The sequence below is a fragment of the Zootoca vivipara genome, chromosome 9 (genome assembly GCF_965207765.1).
Source record: "Zootoca vivipara chromosome 9, rZooViv2.hap1.1, whole genome shotgun sequence".
In the NCBI taxonomy this organism is placed as follows: Eukaryota; Metazoa; Chordata; class Lepidosauria; order Squamata; family Lacertidae; genus Zootoca; species Zootoca vivipara.
The window spans coordinates 35,799,034-35,813,208 of NC_142592.1; the positions used below are offsets into that span (position 1 = coordinate 35,799,034).

The window sequence follows — 14,175 nt, forward strand, 5'->3', positions numbered from 1 at the left end:
AGGAAGGGATCTGTCAACCCTCCATTCTTTCAAAATTACCCGAGAAAACCCTTTACCCCCTCAAAGATCTCAACTTTTTGCTGTTCCCACAGAACCACCAGGTGACTGTTCTGCTGTTCTCCCCCCACACACACCTTAATGCTTTTTAAAAATAAATAAATAAAGCATAGTATTGTGGATTTGAATACTGCACCTAAATTACAATTGCAAACAAAAACAACCAATTTCCATAATGATATTAATTATTCTAGTGTAAAAAGTCAAAATTTCATTTGCTATAATAGAAACTGAACTAATTTTGAATGGTTAAGAATTTATTTGTTACTTCTTGGAATAGCCTTCTTCATCATATTAGTGGAACAACACTCATTCCTAGCAACCGGCGTTCTGAAGCTCGGCGCCTGTGAATTTGAAACCAGCATGGCTAGTAGCCACTGATAACCTTCTCTTCCATGTATTTTTCTAATCTCCTTTTAAACACACCAAATCTGTGGTAGCAAGATCCATAGTTTAAATATATGTTGGGTAAGTGCATGTTGTGAAAAAGCACTTCCATCAAGGCCATATCCAACATTCTCTGACAGAGTTTAAAGGTACACAACAACAGAATCCTAACACAGCAGTTGCACTAGCAGAGGCAGCAGCTGATTATTCTTGTGCAGTCTGTTCCACAAGAATAGTTTGTAACAACGTAAAAACAAGTACAGTGTAAAGGGACCCCTGACCATTAGGTCCAGTCGTGACCGACTCTGGGGTTGCGGCGCTCATCTCACGTTATTGGCCGAGGGAGCCGACGTACAGCTTCCAGGTCATGTGGCCAGCATGACTAAGCCGCTTCTGGCAAACCAGAGCAGTGCTACTGTAGTAGTTTTTTTGAAGCTATTCTGACATTGTTTTGGACAGGAGAGGCTATATAACACACACCAAGGTTTTGGAGTTTGCCAGTACTGTTTAATATAAAAACATACATACATTGAAAATATTGTATTTTAGACAATTAAGAGGTATCCAAACTTTTATTTGACATGTGGAAAGATGTATAGTTAACTTTGAAGACAGTGATCCCAGAAATATACATCCTTATTTTGGTATGCTCGCCACTAACTGAAGCCAGTTATAAAGATGAATGTAGAAGGTTTGGTTTCAGATGACTTCTAAATCTGCTCATCAAGTTCTGGCCAGTTACATATTATCAGATGTAATTCTAGATACTGCTGGAAAGGAAGTCTGCACATCTCCCTTCATTCTATTTTATTTGAAACTCAAATGCAGTGAAAAGATGAAAGTGCATTGTTGTATTTAAGAGCAATGAATTAATGTGGGCTTATGCCTACTTAAATTTACACATGCCTGCAGATTCACTGTGTACATCCCCTTGAGTGGGTTACTGCAGTTGCTCAGATGAATGGGAATCATATGGGTATATTGTTTGGTGGATTATGACACAGGGAAGTGGTAATGAGAGCAAGGAGAAACAAATTGCTCCTCTAGAAGTTAGCTGTTGTAGTCCAGAAATAGCAGCATCCAGGGATACAATAATCATGTATTTTGTGCAGCAGATGTTTCCTAATCTTGCATAGAATTATATTTAGGATATTTATAAATGAAAATTTGAATATATTAAGAGAGTATTTTAACCAAGAATGCTAACAAAAGCAACATTTTTAATATTGCTTATGTTATGTAAGCACACCTACATTCAGGCTGTATTCCTATGGAGTTTGGTTGAGTCTTCGGTTGACTATTCCTGCCCCACACCAAGAATAATATATATATTGGAAGTTTCATTTCCTTTTCCTCCAAGTAATTCCTTTGTGTTGCTGTAAATACCACCATCTATATAATTTCTAATTGTGAAAAGCATGACAAATATTTACCCCAAATCTCATGCACAGTGGAATACTGAAATCTGTTGTGCTCAGCTAATCAATAGATACCACAGAAATATACCACATGCTGGCAAGGAAGTAAAACATAGTAAATTCAGCAATTTTGTCTTGGAATGATCTATTAGGTTTTTGCTTTTTTTACATACATAATGATATCCACTCTGCAGGTAAGTTTCCAGTATTTGGCTTTAATGTTAGCAAACATTTTAACAGGCAACAGGTATTTCTAGTAGAAATGCATTTGTGCATTTATTTGTAATTTCCAAGTTGTATTACAGATCGTTCATAGATACAGCGGAAGGAGGATGGTTGGATTTCCCAGTACTGCACAGGGTTGCTAAACAGACTCACTCCTGAATAAGCAGCCTTTTTGGTGTTGTATCCAGGAGGACAAAAATCATTGGGACCAACGGCAGCAATTTTATTGTTGTGAAGGTAGACCACCTGGAAAGTTAGAAACATTGAGTGAGACAAGCTATTGTGTTGTAGAAACCTAACATGGGTCATTTATCATCATTTCTTACATGGATTTCCACATACTTTAGCCAAAATCACTTTTTAAAAAATCATGTCTTGAGCAATCACTGCAACCAGAATAGAAGAAACTTGCTCCCACTCATTATTAATATTTTATTCTGCCCACCAGGAAACACACTAAAGTTCCCTGCATTGTGTTGTCATCTCCATATATATTTGTTGCCATCCTTGTGATACTACAGGAAGACCAGAAGGCAGAAGTTCTTCTGATCCTCTTATGTACATTTCCAAAACATATAAAAGTCCTATGCAGGAGTTATAGTGCTTACACAGTTGGGTTGGGGGGTGGGGATATGTCCCAGCCCCATTCTCCCATCTTTTCTTTTGATTGCATACACTTAGAAGCTTCTTTGTGACTGGGAACACTGATAATGCAGATGTTATCACAGGAAGACTTTGAAGTGTGTTCAACCAAACCTGCTTAAAAACTTTCTTCAGACCTTCCCACTCAGTTCGGGAATGTCGACAATGGAGCAGTTGGAGATGAGGATATTGGGAAGTGGGGACAGCATCCCTCATGCTCCCCCTGCACCCATGGTTTAAGCACAATTACAATAGCACTAGAGCAGGGCTGTAGACTTGCACAACCCCAATTTATCACTGTTGAGGAATGCTCTCTGTTACACATGTGGAACAGTGAGTGACACTGAGATTAATGTGGCCAATCTCTGCTTGTCTGCTGCAGTCCCTGCTTTCCCCCCCTGGAGCCACTGGATTACAAAAAGACTATTGAGATTGTTTTACAACAAATGAAAATAAGATACCCTGTAATGCAGATATTATCACAAGATCAGTAGCTAAGCAAAGTGGGTGGAAAAGCGTAAATGAAAATGGTTTTTTTGTTTGTTCACCTGGTAATTAAACTAGTATTATGTTATCTGTTATTTATTCATTTATATATGCTTTTATTCCTATGATGGAAGTGTAAATAGTAAACATCAGGTTCCTAGGTGGTGTCCCACCCAGGTAGCTAGCAGACACAGACTATCCTGTGTTAACTTCAGGAAGGTTACTATAACTTTCAGAAAGGTGGTTGGATAATGGCATTCAGACCAATTTTTACATCTCTGCATGCACCATTACTTCATATGATTAAAAAGGTACTTCATCAGAATGATATATTGCAGGTAAGCATTTATGTATTAGTGAATGGAGGAAATTCAGTTTACTGCTCTATTCGATTTTCCAACATCTTTGTTAGATGTAGGTACTACTGTCTTATGTTGCCTGTGAGATATACAATAATTAGAAATGTTGTGTATCTCAGTCTTATGGTCTACTTTACCTGTACATATTTGTGTTCTCCAAGCCCAGGAGGTACTTTGGCAAGATCATTGTGGTCTAAATGTAATTCTCTCAAATGTGGCACGTTAGCTAGAGAGCCATTATCCAGGTTAGCAATGTTATTGAAACTGAGACCAAGCCTGCAAGAGAAAAACATTGTGCAAGCTGTAGTGAAATAACTGTTCTCATAGATAATAATTGTTTCTGTAGATTCACCACACATTAAATACATTGTAACTTATTATCTGTATTCTCTAGCCATGCCACAAAAACAGGAAAATAGTGCACAAGTTGCTATACTAAAAAACATGTACTATAGTTACATTTAATTCCATTGCACATGGCCACTTGTAGCCATGTATTGGGCCTACATAGGCTTATTACGAAGCTAATTTCACATCATACAATTATCACTATGTGGACAATATATCAGATTAGTAACTGGGTACTTAGTAATATTATTTTAAAGTTAGATTTTAGTACCAGATAAGATTGCAATACATCTATACATACTGCTGCAGCTAGAGATACCTGTATAACAAGAATATCAATGCATACCAGGGCAGGTGGGAGGTTGTTTTATGTAGTGCAGCATAAAAAAAATTGTGGAGTTATTTGTGAAAATTGGGAGACCCCAGCAATATATATGTAATTTTTAAGAAATGGTTCTTTACAGCTTTGTTTTTGTGGTAGCGTGTATACAACCCCAGGAAATATGTACTCCATTCTCATATTAGACATTTACTCAACGAAGGTAGCGCAAACTACATTAGTATATGAAAATTGTTGTTCATTTAGTAGATTTTTAGCCTACCTTGAAGACTATTAAACACAGAAAGATGAAACAATTCAAAGCTAGAAAACTAGCTAATGTAAAATTCAATACTTTTTCAGTAACTGCTGCTTTTCTTGCCAAAGTGCTTGGAATGATCCAACTCTAAACAGCCTGAAACTTGTTAACAGATGCAGTGAGCTGTGGCTGTTGAGGAAGGTTTAGGCTACCAATTTTGCATAATGCTGGGCATTTTTATAAAACAATAATTACTTAGCCAAATTGGTGAGTCCTTTTAGACTGTCTGCATCAACTTTGTTGATTTTGTTGCCATCAAGGTGAAGTTCTGTCAGAGATGTGGGAAGACCTGCAATAAAAGATGGAGAACATGTGTTGCAAAGACCCATGGAAGGTAGACTGTATACAAAAACACATTGCACACAAAGCTCCTGTGGGAGTCAGTGGTTGGAGTGAGCCCATCCACATCATTTCAGGGGTGATGAGACATTTGGCCTTTACTATAACATAGTCCTCAAATGCAACCCTCCCTCCACCCTTAGATGTAAACTGCAGGCATTCACTTATATGGGAAGAAGTAAATGTGCACTTTCTGGTTCATTTAGGGCCATCATACATCCAGGTTTTCAGAGTGTCCTGGTTTTTACTTTTTAAAATACGGCAACCCTAGGTTCATTATGGAGGAAGAATCCAAACTTGTTTGCTGACCAAGAAGGTCCTAGCTGCCTTGTTTATCAAGCTTGATCTTCTCTGTATAGCTACTTTTTAGACTCTCTTTTTTGGTCTTGATAGAAGGTGGCAATGTGGTTTTCAGATAGATAGACAGACTGCTAATTAGTTTGAGGTTTATAAATGAAAGATAGAGTGGTACTAGATATGGATGGATCACCCTCTTTATAATATGTTGCAATTGCACGTGTTCCATCCTGTTTCTATGTTTATGTGGTTTTTTAAACCACCAATTAATATATGAATATGTATTTAATTATTATATATTAACGCAACTTGTTCAGTTTTTGAGTTGAGAACTGTACTGCAAAAGTTGAAGAGAAAATCTGAAGGATAATTACATTACAATCTGCAGTTCATGAGGAGCAGATCAGGTCAGTTCACATTGGAATTCACATAAAATAAATTCCTTATTCACTCCAATCAGTTCAGCATTGATTCTGTCCCTCTTCATGTCCATCAACCCTGACCACTGGTCTTGCTAGCTAGGGATGATGGGAGCTGAAGTCCAAAAACAGCTGGTGACCCAAGTTTGGGAAACAGTACTGTTGGTCAGTGGTTCACCCATGCTTGTGATTGTACACATATTCCTAAAATCATTCCTAAATCTAAAGTAGAATGTAAATGGGATATAATAAAGGCTGACCATGCAGAATGATGGAATTAATCTCACAAGTTTAAATAAAGGATAAGTATATAGATACTTTATATTGCTATTCTCTGCTTCTCTGTGGGAAAGTCCACCCTCCTAAGTGTGAATGATAAATGTATATTTGATACCACATACCGTACATTTCCATGTATAACGCACCCTCCTTGTATAAGATGCCCCCTATTTTGGGGGAACTCCAATTTAAGAAAATTACCCAGAGTTGTTGAGCTTTTTGGGGGGAGGATTGGAATTGTTGAGCTTATACACGGAAAAGTAAGGTATATACTTTCCATTTAAACTTGAGTGTATTTTGTTACTGTATTCTAAAAGTAAAGTGATATTCTGCATGTGATGTATTATTTGCATTCAACAATTTCTTATTATTTTTTACAATTTACACAATTTAAGATAAAAATATGAAATAAAGTTCTTCATAATATTTTGGCAGTGATACTGTACATAGCCTTAGTTTCCCAAATAGTGTGCTTACCTTTAGGGACCGTTGTTATATTGGTATCTGAAATACGGATGTAAGAGAGTCTCTTCATCCCTTGAAAACATCCATTTTCTACACCTGAGCTTTTTAATGGATTGGTACCTAGTTCTAAAAATAAACATGGACAATTCTTAACCAACAGATTAATACCCCTCCATCTTTAATTCTTCTCCAATTGCGTTCAGTTGGCTGGACTACTTTGCAAAATAATTCCAGCCTTTTAAAATAAAAATCACATTTAGTGTTGTGATACCCCTGTAAAGGTTCTTTATAAGAACTGATAACATTCAGGTGGTAAATTCACTGGAGTTTTCTTTTACTTGATTATATTTTCTGGGTTGCAGCATGTTGTGAAAATTTCATTCCATAAAAAATAAGTGAAGCTGGAGATTTTCACAGCCTAGCTGAACACTATGAGACAAGTGTTTACTTCAACTCTCCCTTTTGATTTCTCTCAGTTACACCCTCCTTTATAATGCCCAACTGTTACCAGTGAAAAAAGGGGGAAGGTTATTATCTAACACATGGTGTAACACATGAAAAGTAATTCAGCACTTTAGCAAACTCAGTATGAACCAAAACGCTTGATACGCCCAATTACACTTTAATTTTTCACATTCAACCACCCACTGTTACATCACCCCATTGGAAGTGTTTACATCAATAATAGAATTAGGAAATTTCTTAGTCTGGATTCTGTCAAATTCTACTGACTTTGAATTTTACCATCTTTCATCTGATAAAATCTTATCATGGACTCTATTTGTAAGCGGCGATGCATACCTACAACAATCATATTACTTAGTCCATTGAACACGGCTTTCCTTAGTTTGTTTATTTCATTTTCATGTGCTCGTAGCTCCTGCAAACTTTTAGGCATGTTTTCTGGAAGTTCCTTCAAATTGTTTTTGGAAAGGTAAAGTCTCTCCAGTTTCTTGAGTGGAGCAAAAGCTCCGGGGCTGATTTTGCTGATTTTGTTGTTAACAAGGATCAATGCCTGTAAAGCAATAAACAATAAAATAGAACTTTGTCAATGCCATACATCATACTGTTAAAGGAAGATATAAGTATCCACTAAAGATACAAACGTCCATTAGAATGCGATTTGGCCTTCATGGTTAGGACTGTGACATAGGGAAGGGGGCCTTTAATTCTCCAGCTGTTCAACTGGAACCTAGTGCACGCTCTGAAAATAAGGGTTTACTTTGGCTTTGTTCTGAGAAATGAATGCAGTGTTACTGCAAAGAATCAGATGAAGTCACAGTGGTACAAACTAAGTACTGCGGGGTGCCCCAGTAGTTCCCTCCAAGCAGGGCCGGCTCTAGGTAAGGTCCCGGTGGCGCGGTGCGCCAGGGCGCCGGTCGCGACGCTGCGAGGGCGGGGGCGCCGGAGCGATCTCAGCGCCAGGGCGCACAACCTGCTCCAGACTGCCCTGCCTCCAAGTATCCTCTCCATAGTAGCTGCTGTACAGAAAAGTTACCTGTGCTTAAGAAAACGCATAAAGGATCGTGTAAATGGATGCCTTAATGGCCCCTCCCCCCAATGTCTACCATATCTACAGTTATTTAACTCTGGACAGAAGTTGAGGTAGCCTCCAGCAACAGCCTTCTTCCATTAATTGAATTAAGCCTACATTTACATTTCCTGGGAATCATCTCCATCTTTCTCCACAAGGGAACGTCTCAGTCACTTGTCTGAGAGTTATGAAATCCTTGTCACCATGCAGCAGGAAACATGTATTGACTGTAAAGACTCAGTACTTAAATTAATTAACAATTAGTCCCCTTTCTGTCCAGCCTTGTCTTCAAAAAAGATCACCCTTTGGGTTTAAGCTAATGCCAATCGAGAAGATTTTTTTTCCTATTTGGGCATCTCGTAGTCCTTACTTGGTTCAGCTTTCTGCGCAGGAGATCGCTGCCCTGATCCATTTTTTAAAAAAAACTTCCAGGAGGCTACTTCCTATCACTCTTTTTCAAGACACTCCAACCTGTTAGGAATCTTGGTTGTGATTGTGCACATAAAGGCAATAACTGTAGTGAAAATTAGAAAACCATTGATATCTCCTTTTCTTGCAACAGCTATTTACATCTCATTCCTTCATTATTCTCCTTATTTCTTCAATCATGTTCTCTCTGAATTCTCACACTAGTCATTGACATTCAAGCTCCCCCCCCCCTGGTGCATTTAGGCTTCCATCTATATTTTGCCTGGTTCCCATCTATATTCCATGTAAGGTATTCTTTAAGCTCTATCTGTAATAGGAACATTTTAAGCTTATGATTCAGGGAACATGGGTTTGGGTAGACTGTGACTCATAACAACTGACCATCTTTCTAAATTTCTGTGCCAGTTATTCAAGCTACAAAGCCATTTTACTTATTACCTGTCATTTTGTGTAAATAAACCTTATAGTCATTGGAACTGGTTTTGTTAGTGTTTGCTAGTTTTCCGCAAGTAAGCAAAGCAATGTTTTGCAGAGTAATCAGGTCCATTGCAGTAACCTCTATGACATACAATTATTTCCACTGAAACTCCCAGGACATGCGTCCTAATAGGAAACCCCATGATTGTCAGAGTTGGCTCAGAATTTGATTTACATAGCTCACTAGCTGACCCGGCCACGCGTAGCTGTGGTTCTTTCCTGTGATTCCCCCCACTCTGTCCGGACACATGACTTATCCTTTCCCTCCTTCCCCACCCCCGGTTCATCCCTGTGACTGCCCCTACCCTGTCCCGACCCATGAGCTATCAAGACCCCTTCCCCCCACCCACTGTCTGAGCCCTCTGTTGTCCCTGGGGAGTGTTGGCCCCTGCCCCCGGTATCTTCCTACATTGGCCCCCACCCTTGGAGAAGGAACTGTCAGCTTCTGGGTTCTATTTCCCAGTATTTACTTTTGTCTGAGCCCTCTGTTGTCCCTGGGCAGTGTTGTCCCCTCCCCCCTGTATACATTGGCCCCTGCGCACACATCGTATATATATATATATATATATAACATGAGAAGCAGAAGTTAGTTACTATTGTTTAATTTTATTTTGGGGGTTGTCATTTATTTTGGTGGGTATTGTATGATTTGGGCCTTGTTGTATGGTTTGTGGTTTGTTTGGGGGCGGGGAAGGATTGGCCACTGCAAATATCCGAGGACTTAAACTGGGGGAAGAAAGTGTGTGGTTGTTGTTGTTTTTAAAGACGCAGCGGCTGGCAATCAGTCATAGTATAAAGCCTAGGTTAAAAGGGGCCGCTGTAGCCTCGCATGTGACACAACGCCCACTAAATTAAAAAGCAAAAAACCCTTTCCGTGCCCCCAAGTGCATGTTAGGGGAAATGGTGAATGACTGCCTAATGCTGCCAGGCGTTTATTAATGCAGCTGCCGGGAGAGGCTTTGGGCTTGGGCTTTGGAGGTGGAATGGCTGTTTTGGTGGTTGGCCTACTCAGGTCTCCTTGTCCCAACCCACCCCCCACTGCTTTGGCTGACTCAGGGTCCCCCCCCTCCCTTTGTTGTGTCTCATCCCTGTGAAAGGCCCTATTCTGTTTGTTTTTCCCTGCTTGGCAATGCTGCGGCCTATTGAAAAAGCTGGGCCTTGTTGCTGCAAAAGGACTGTTTTCAGTTGGTTGCTGTGGAATTTTGTGATGTCATCTGGCGCAGTTTTTGGATGCTGCTGGAGTCTTCAGAGCTTCTGGTGGTGACATCTAATTTGGGCGTCACTTTTTGTGTTTAATCATTATTTTAGGTGTGAAAGGTGTGGTTTTTTTGATAATTTTTTTTATATGCCAGATCCCTCCCTGATGTGCAAGGTACATTCTGCCCAAATTTGTTACAATTCGGTTCAGTGGTTATGGAGAAAGGCTGTTTTATCCGCGTGCGCAATGCCTACATTTTTATATATATACGGACCCAGGGACCCAGGTGGTGCTGTGGGTTAAACCACAGAGTCTAGGGCTTGCTGATCAGAAAGTCGGCGGTTCGAATCCCTGCAACGGGGTGAGCTCCTGTTGCTCGGTCCCAGCTCCTGCCCACCTAGCAGCTCGAAAGCACATCAAAGTGCAAGTAGATAAATAGGGACCGCTCCGGCGGGAAGGTAAACAGCGTTTCCGTGTGCTGCTCTGGTTCGCCAGAAGCAGCTTTGTCATGCTGGCCACATGACCCGGAAGCTGTCTGTGGACAAACACCGGCTCCCTCGGCCTATAGAGCGAGATGAGCGCCGCAACCCCAGAGACGGACACGACTGGACCTGATGGTCAGGGGCACCTTTACCTTTACAGGACTAACCAGTTTTTTCATAATGGAACAAAGTACTTTGGTTCTCTAGGTTTAAGGCTCAGTACATACATTCTGTGTTGTCACAACTATTCATCTTGCACAAGTTCCGAATTAATGTTATGTCTGAGTCACTCAAAAAAAGTTCAAGCCCCTCAGATTCTCACACAAATTTATTGTGTGTATAACCAAGAAAAGTGTTCCTTGTTCCCAATTTGTGTCTACTTGAACTCAGACTTGGAATATGTTTTAAATATCTGGTCTGTCTTAATATCTAAAGTGCCTTTGAAAATGCGAAGAGCATGCTTCCTCCTTCACTGAACAGCTATAGCTTATATACTGTCTTCTCAAATACTTAGCAAGAAACAACACATAGCTTTAAATGTAAGATCATTATTAAGAAGAGCCCCGCTGGATCAGGCCAAAACCCCATCTAGTCCAGCATCCTGTTCTCACAGTGGCCAACCAGAGGCCCAGAGAGAGACAGAACCTGAAGCCAACAATATTCTCCTCTTTTTAAAGGTGAGAACGGTCTATGGAGGGTTAACTCTCCATGTGCAGTAGTATCAAATGCTGTTTGTTGAGAGAGAGAAGCTATTGACTTCTCTTCATGCATACTGTAGACCCAATTCTGACTAGATCCCACCCCTAGAGCTGCTATTAGAAAAATACACCACAAACAGGCATTAAATATGATCACACATTCAATGTATTACATCAGGCATCCCCAAACTTCGGCCCTCCAGATATTTTGGACTACAGTTCCCATCATCCCTGACCACTGGTCCTGTTAGCTAGGGATCATGGGAGTTGTAGGCCAAAACATCTGGAGGGCCGCAGTTTGGGGGTGCCTGTATTACATGTCCCTATGGATCCAGGGCAACTGGCATGGGTTCCATGCAGTCCTTAACTCCAACACTTTCATTTTAGCAGTTATTACCCCCTCCTTTGCCATCATACTGTACAGTCAAAACTGCACACCGTTGTTAGTCCAGGAAAATGTTTGTACTCATGATCCCCTCTCCTCTCCAGTCCCCAAGGAAGTCAATTCCAGATCCTGAGTAAGCTCCTGGACAGGAACTTTGATTTCACTGTTCTATTCTCCCTCAGTCTCTGAGAGGGAGGCGGTGGCAGTAGCCAGACATCTATGAGGTGGAGGGGAAGTCGATCTTCTGAAATGAATGGTTAGAACTAGTAGGAGATCAGAAATTGAGCTTCAAAGAGATAGAGCACTCCATTAAATATATATATATATATATATCTCTCTCACACACACACTCCATAGCTAGGTGACCAACCTATTAAATAACTACAGGGAGGCGATGGGGTTAATCTTTCATCTGTTCTCTGTCCCCTTCCTTATTGATGCATCACTACAACCACCATATAATGTAGTATATAAATTGCATTCACTTAATATGCAGCAAGTAAACTGAAGCAGAGATTGATTTGCTCACATAGTCACCAGAACCTAAATCACTGGACCACAGAAGCAGTCATGTGGCCCTACTATGTTATGTGAACATTACTTCTTTTGTGCTGTGTACCTGTTTCCTTGTCGGACTCTCACAAAAATATGAGATTAAATATATTTACATTTGGAAAGTGCTTTGAGATGTTTGGAAAGCAATAATTATTCGGGAATAATGTTCCCTTGTTATTTTGACCAGTGGAACACAGCTGTAGAGCATATTTGCTCACTGAATGCATTATCTTACTTGTAAGAATGGAAAAACAGATGGTTCAACTCTGTTTTGATTTCTAGCCATTCTAAATCCTTTCAGAATAAAACTTATGCCAGCTATCTTTAAAACGTGCAGGAGGAAAAGCTGAACATTTGCAAAGATCAGAAAATATATAAACAGCTGCAGGGAGGGAAAACATGAAGAAAAAGCAAAAAGAGGAGAAACTATTATTTTGAACAGTTCATGTGTTGTATATTTTCTCTCTAGTGTATTTGATTTCCTGTTCATTGTCAGTAAAACAGGAGGTATGTTTTGCAGATGGCTCTACTGTGTTTATGATAGATGTGCATGGTTTTAATTTTGTATACTAGCCAGGAGTGGCCAGATCTCTGAGAAGAAGAGGTCACTCAAAGTTCAGCAGTGCAGAAAGCCTCTCCCAAAAACATTTACTGTTCATTTAGCTGTGGACATATTTTTCTCTCTTCAACTCAGTGCTACAAGGACTGCCACTGAGAGTTAAATGACCAGTTCATTTTAATACGAATCTCTGAACATTGTTGATAATGTTCTATATATGTTTATACACCACCACAAACAGAGGCTGCTTAAAAATAACACACCCCTTCCCCTGCATGCGGTAGGAGTTTCAAAGCACTTTTTGTTGGCAGGAGTCAGCAACTAGATTAGGGATTTAGAGAGCTGCAGGGCCACCAGTACAAGATGCAGGTGGCGACAGGCACGTTGCTGGGTCAGCCTGGAGCTGATACAGTGATCAGGCCTAGATCAGAGCCAGTGCCATCACATGACAGCAATGGCACCAGCTTGGAATTCAACATCCTTTGCCAAATCAGCCCCCCACCCTGAAATGACTCATTTCAAGGCTTTCTGTTGTCTGCCACTTGTGGAGATCCCACATGTTCAGTGGGTGGAAAGTGGAGTTACACACCAGTGGACTGTTCCTGGCATCATTCAGCATGCAAAGGTAGTGAGGGCCAGGCAGAGGGACACCTCCACCCAGTCTAAGCACCCCAGACCCCAAAGCCTCACTTAAACGGGGTGTGGATTGCTCTTCCAGTCAGCAAGCTATTCTGTGCCACACACTTAGTTGACTGGTCACACACCTATCCAAATGGTCCCAAACACCTTTACTTTATTATTACTATTATTTATTGAATTTGTATACCACCCTATACCTGCCGGTCTCAGGGCGGTTCACAGAATATAAAACCAACAACCCAATAACCCTGCCAACACAAAATAAAAACTCCCCAAATTAAAATAAAAAACAACCCAATAATATCCCTTCCATTTCACACCCTCTCATCACTGCTGAAACTAGTCATTAGTTGGATGAATTGATGATCAATACAACTTTCCCTTCCCTTCCCACTGCTTTAAATTAAGGTGACCGCGCTGGTGGGAAGCTAAACGGCATTTCCGTGCACTGCTCTGGTTCGCCAGAAGCAGCTTAGTCATGCTGGCCACATGACCAGCTGTCTGCGGACAAATGCCAGCTCCCTTGGCCAGTAAAGCGAGATGAGCACCGCAACCCCAGAGTCGTCTGCAACTGGATTTAACGGTCAGGGGTCCCTTTACCTTTTTATGGGAATGGCATACCTTGATGGTTATTATTTCTTAAACAAATTACTAACCATCTTCTAGTGGTTAGTAAAACCACTCAAAAGGAAGTTCACAGAATAAACACGTCAATCATAATAAGCACCAACCAATAAATACAAGAAATTGCATTTTCAGAAGTCTTTAAAACAAGCAGCAAATAAACCCCACCCTCGGCATATTAACCCAAAGTGAACGAGTAGAAAAACACCCAGAGCGGCTTCCGGGTTCAGCGCCAG

At 40.5% G+C, this 14,175-nt stretch overlaps 1 protein-coding gene across 3 annotated transcripts in view; it reads right to left on the reverse strand.

Moving 5' to 3' along the window:
• Positions 1–929: 929 nt before the first annotated feature.
• DCN (decorin) overlaps positions 930–14,175 on the reverse strand; it is an 81,242-nt gene continuing 67,996 nt past the window's right edge. For all 3 annotated transcript variants that reach the window (XM_088652577.1, XM_035127232.3, XM_035127233.3), the window contains exons 4-8: positions 7,161–7,374; positions 6,372–6,485; positions 4,756–4,849; positions 3,712–3,850; positions 930–2,333 (exon numbers count right to left, since the gene is read on the reverse strand). In XM_088652577.1, the coding sequence (XP_088508703.1) occupies positions 2,139–2,333; positions 3,712–3,850; positions 4,756–4,849; positions 6,372–6,485; positions 7,161–7,374 (756 nt within the window). In that variant the 3' untranslated portion in view covers positions 930–2,138. The remainder of the gene's footprint in view (positions 2,334–3,711; positions 3,851–4,755; positions 4,850–6,371; positions 6,486–7,160; positions 7,375–14,175) is intronic.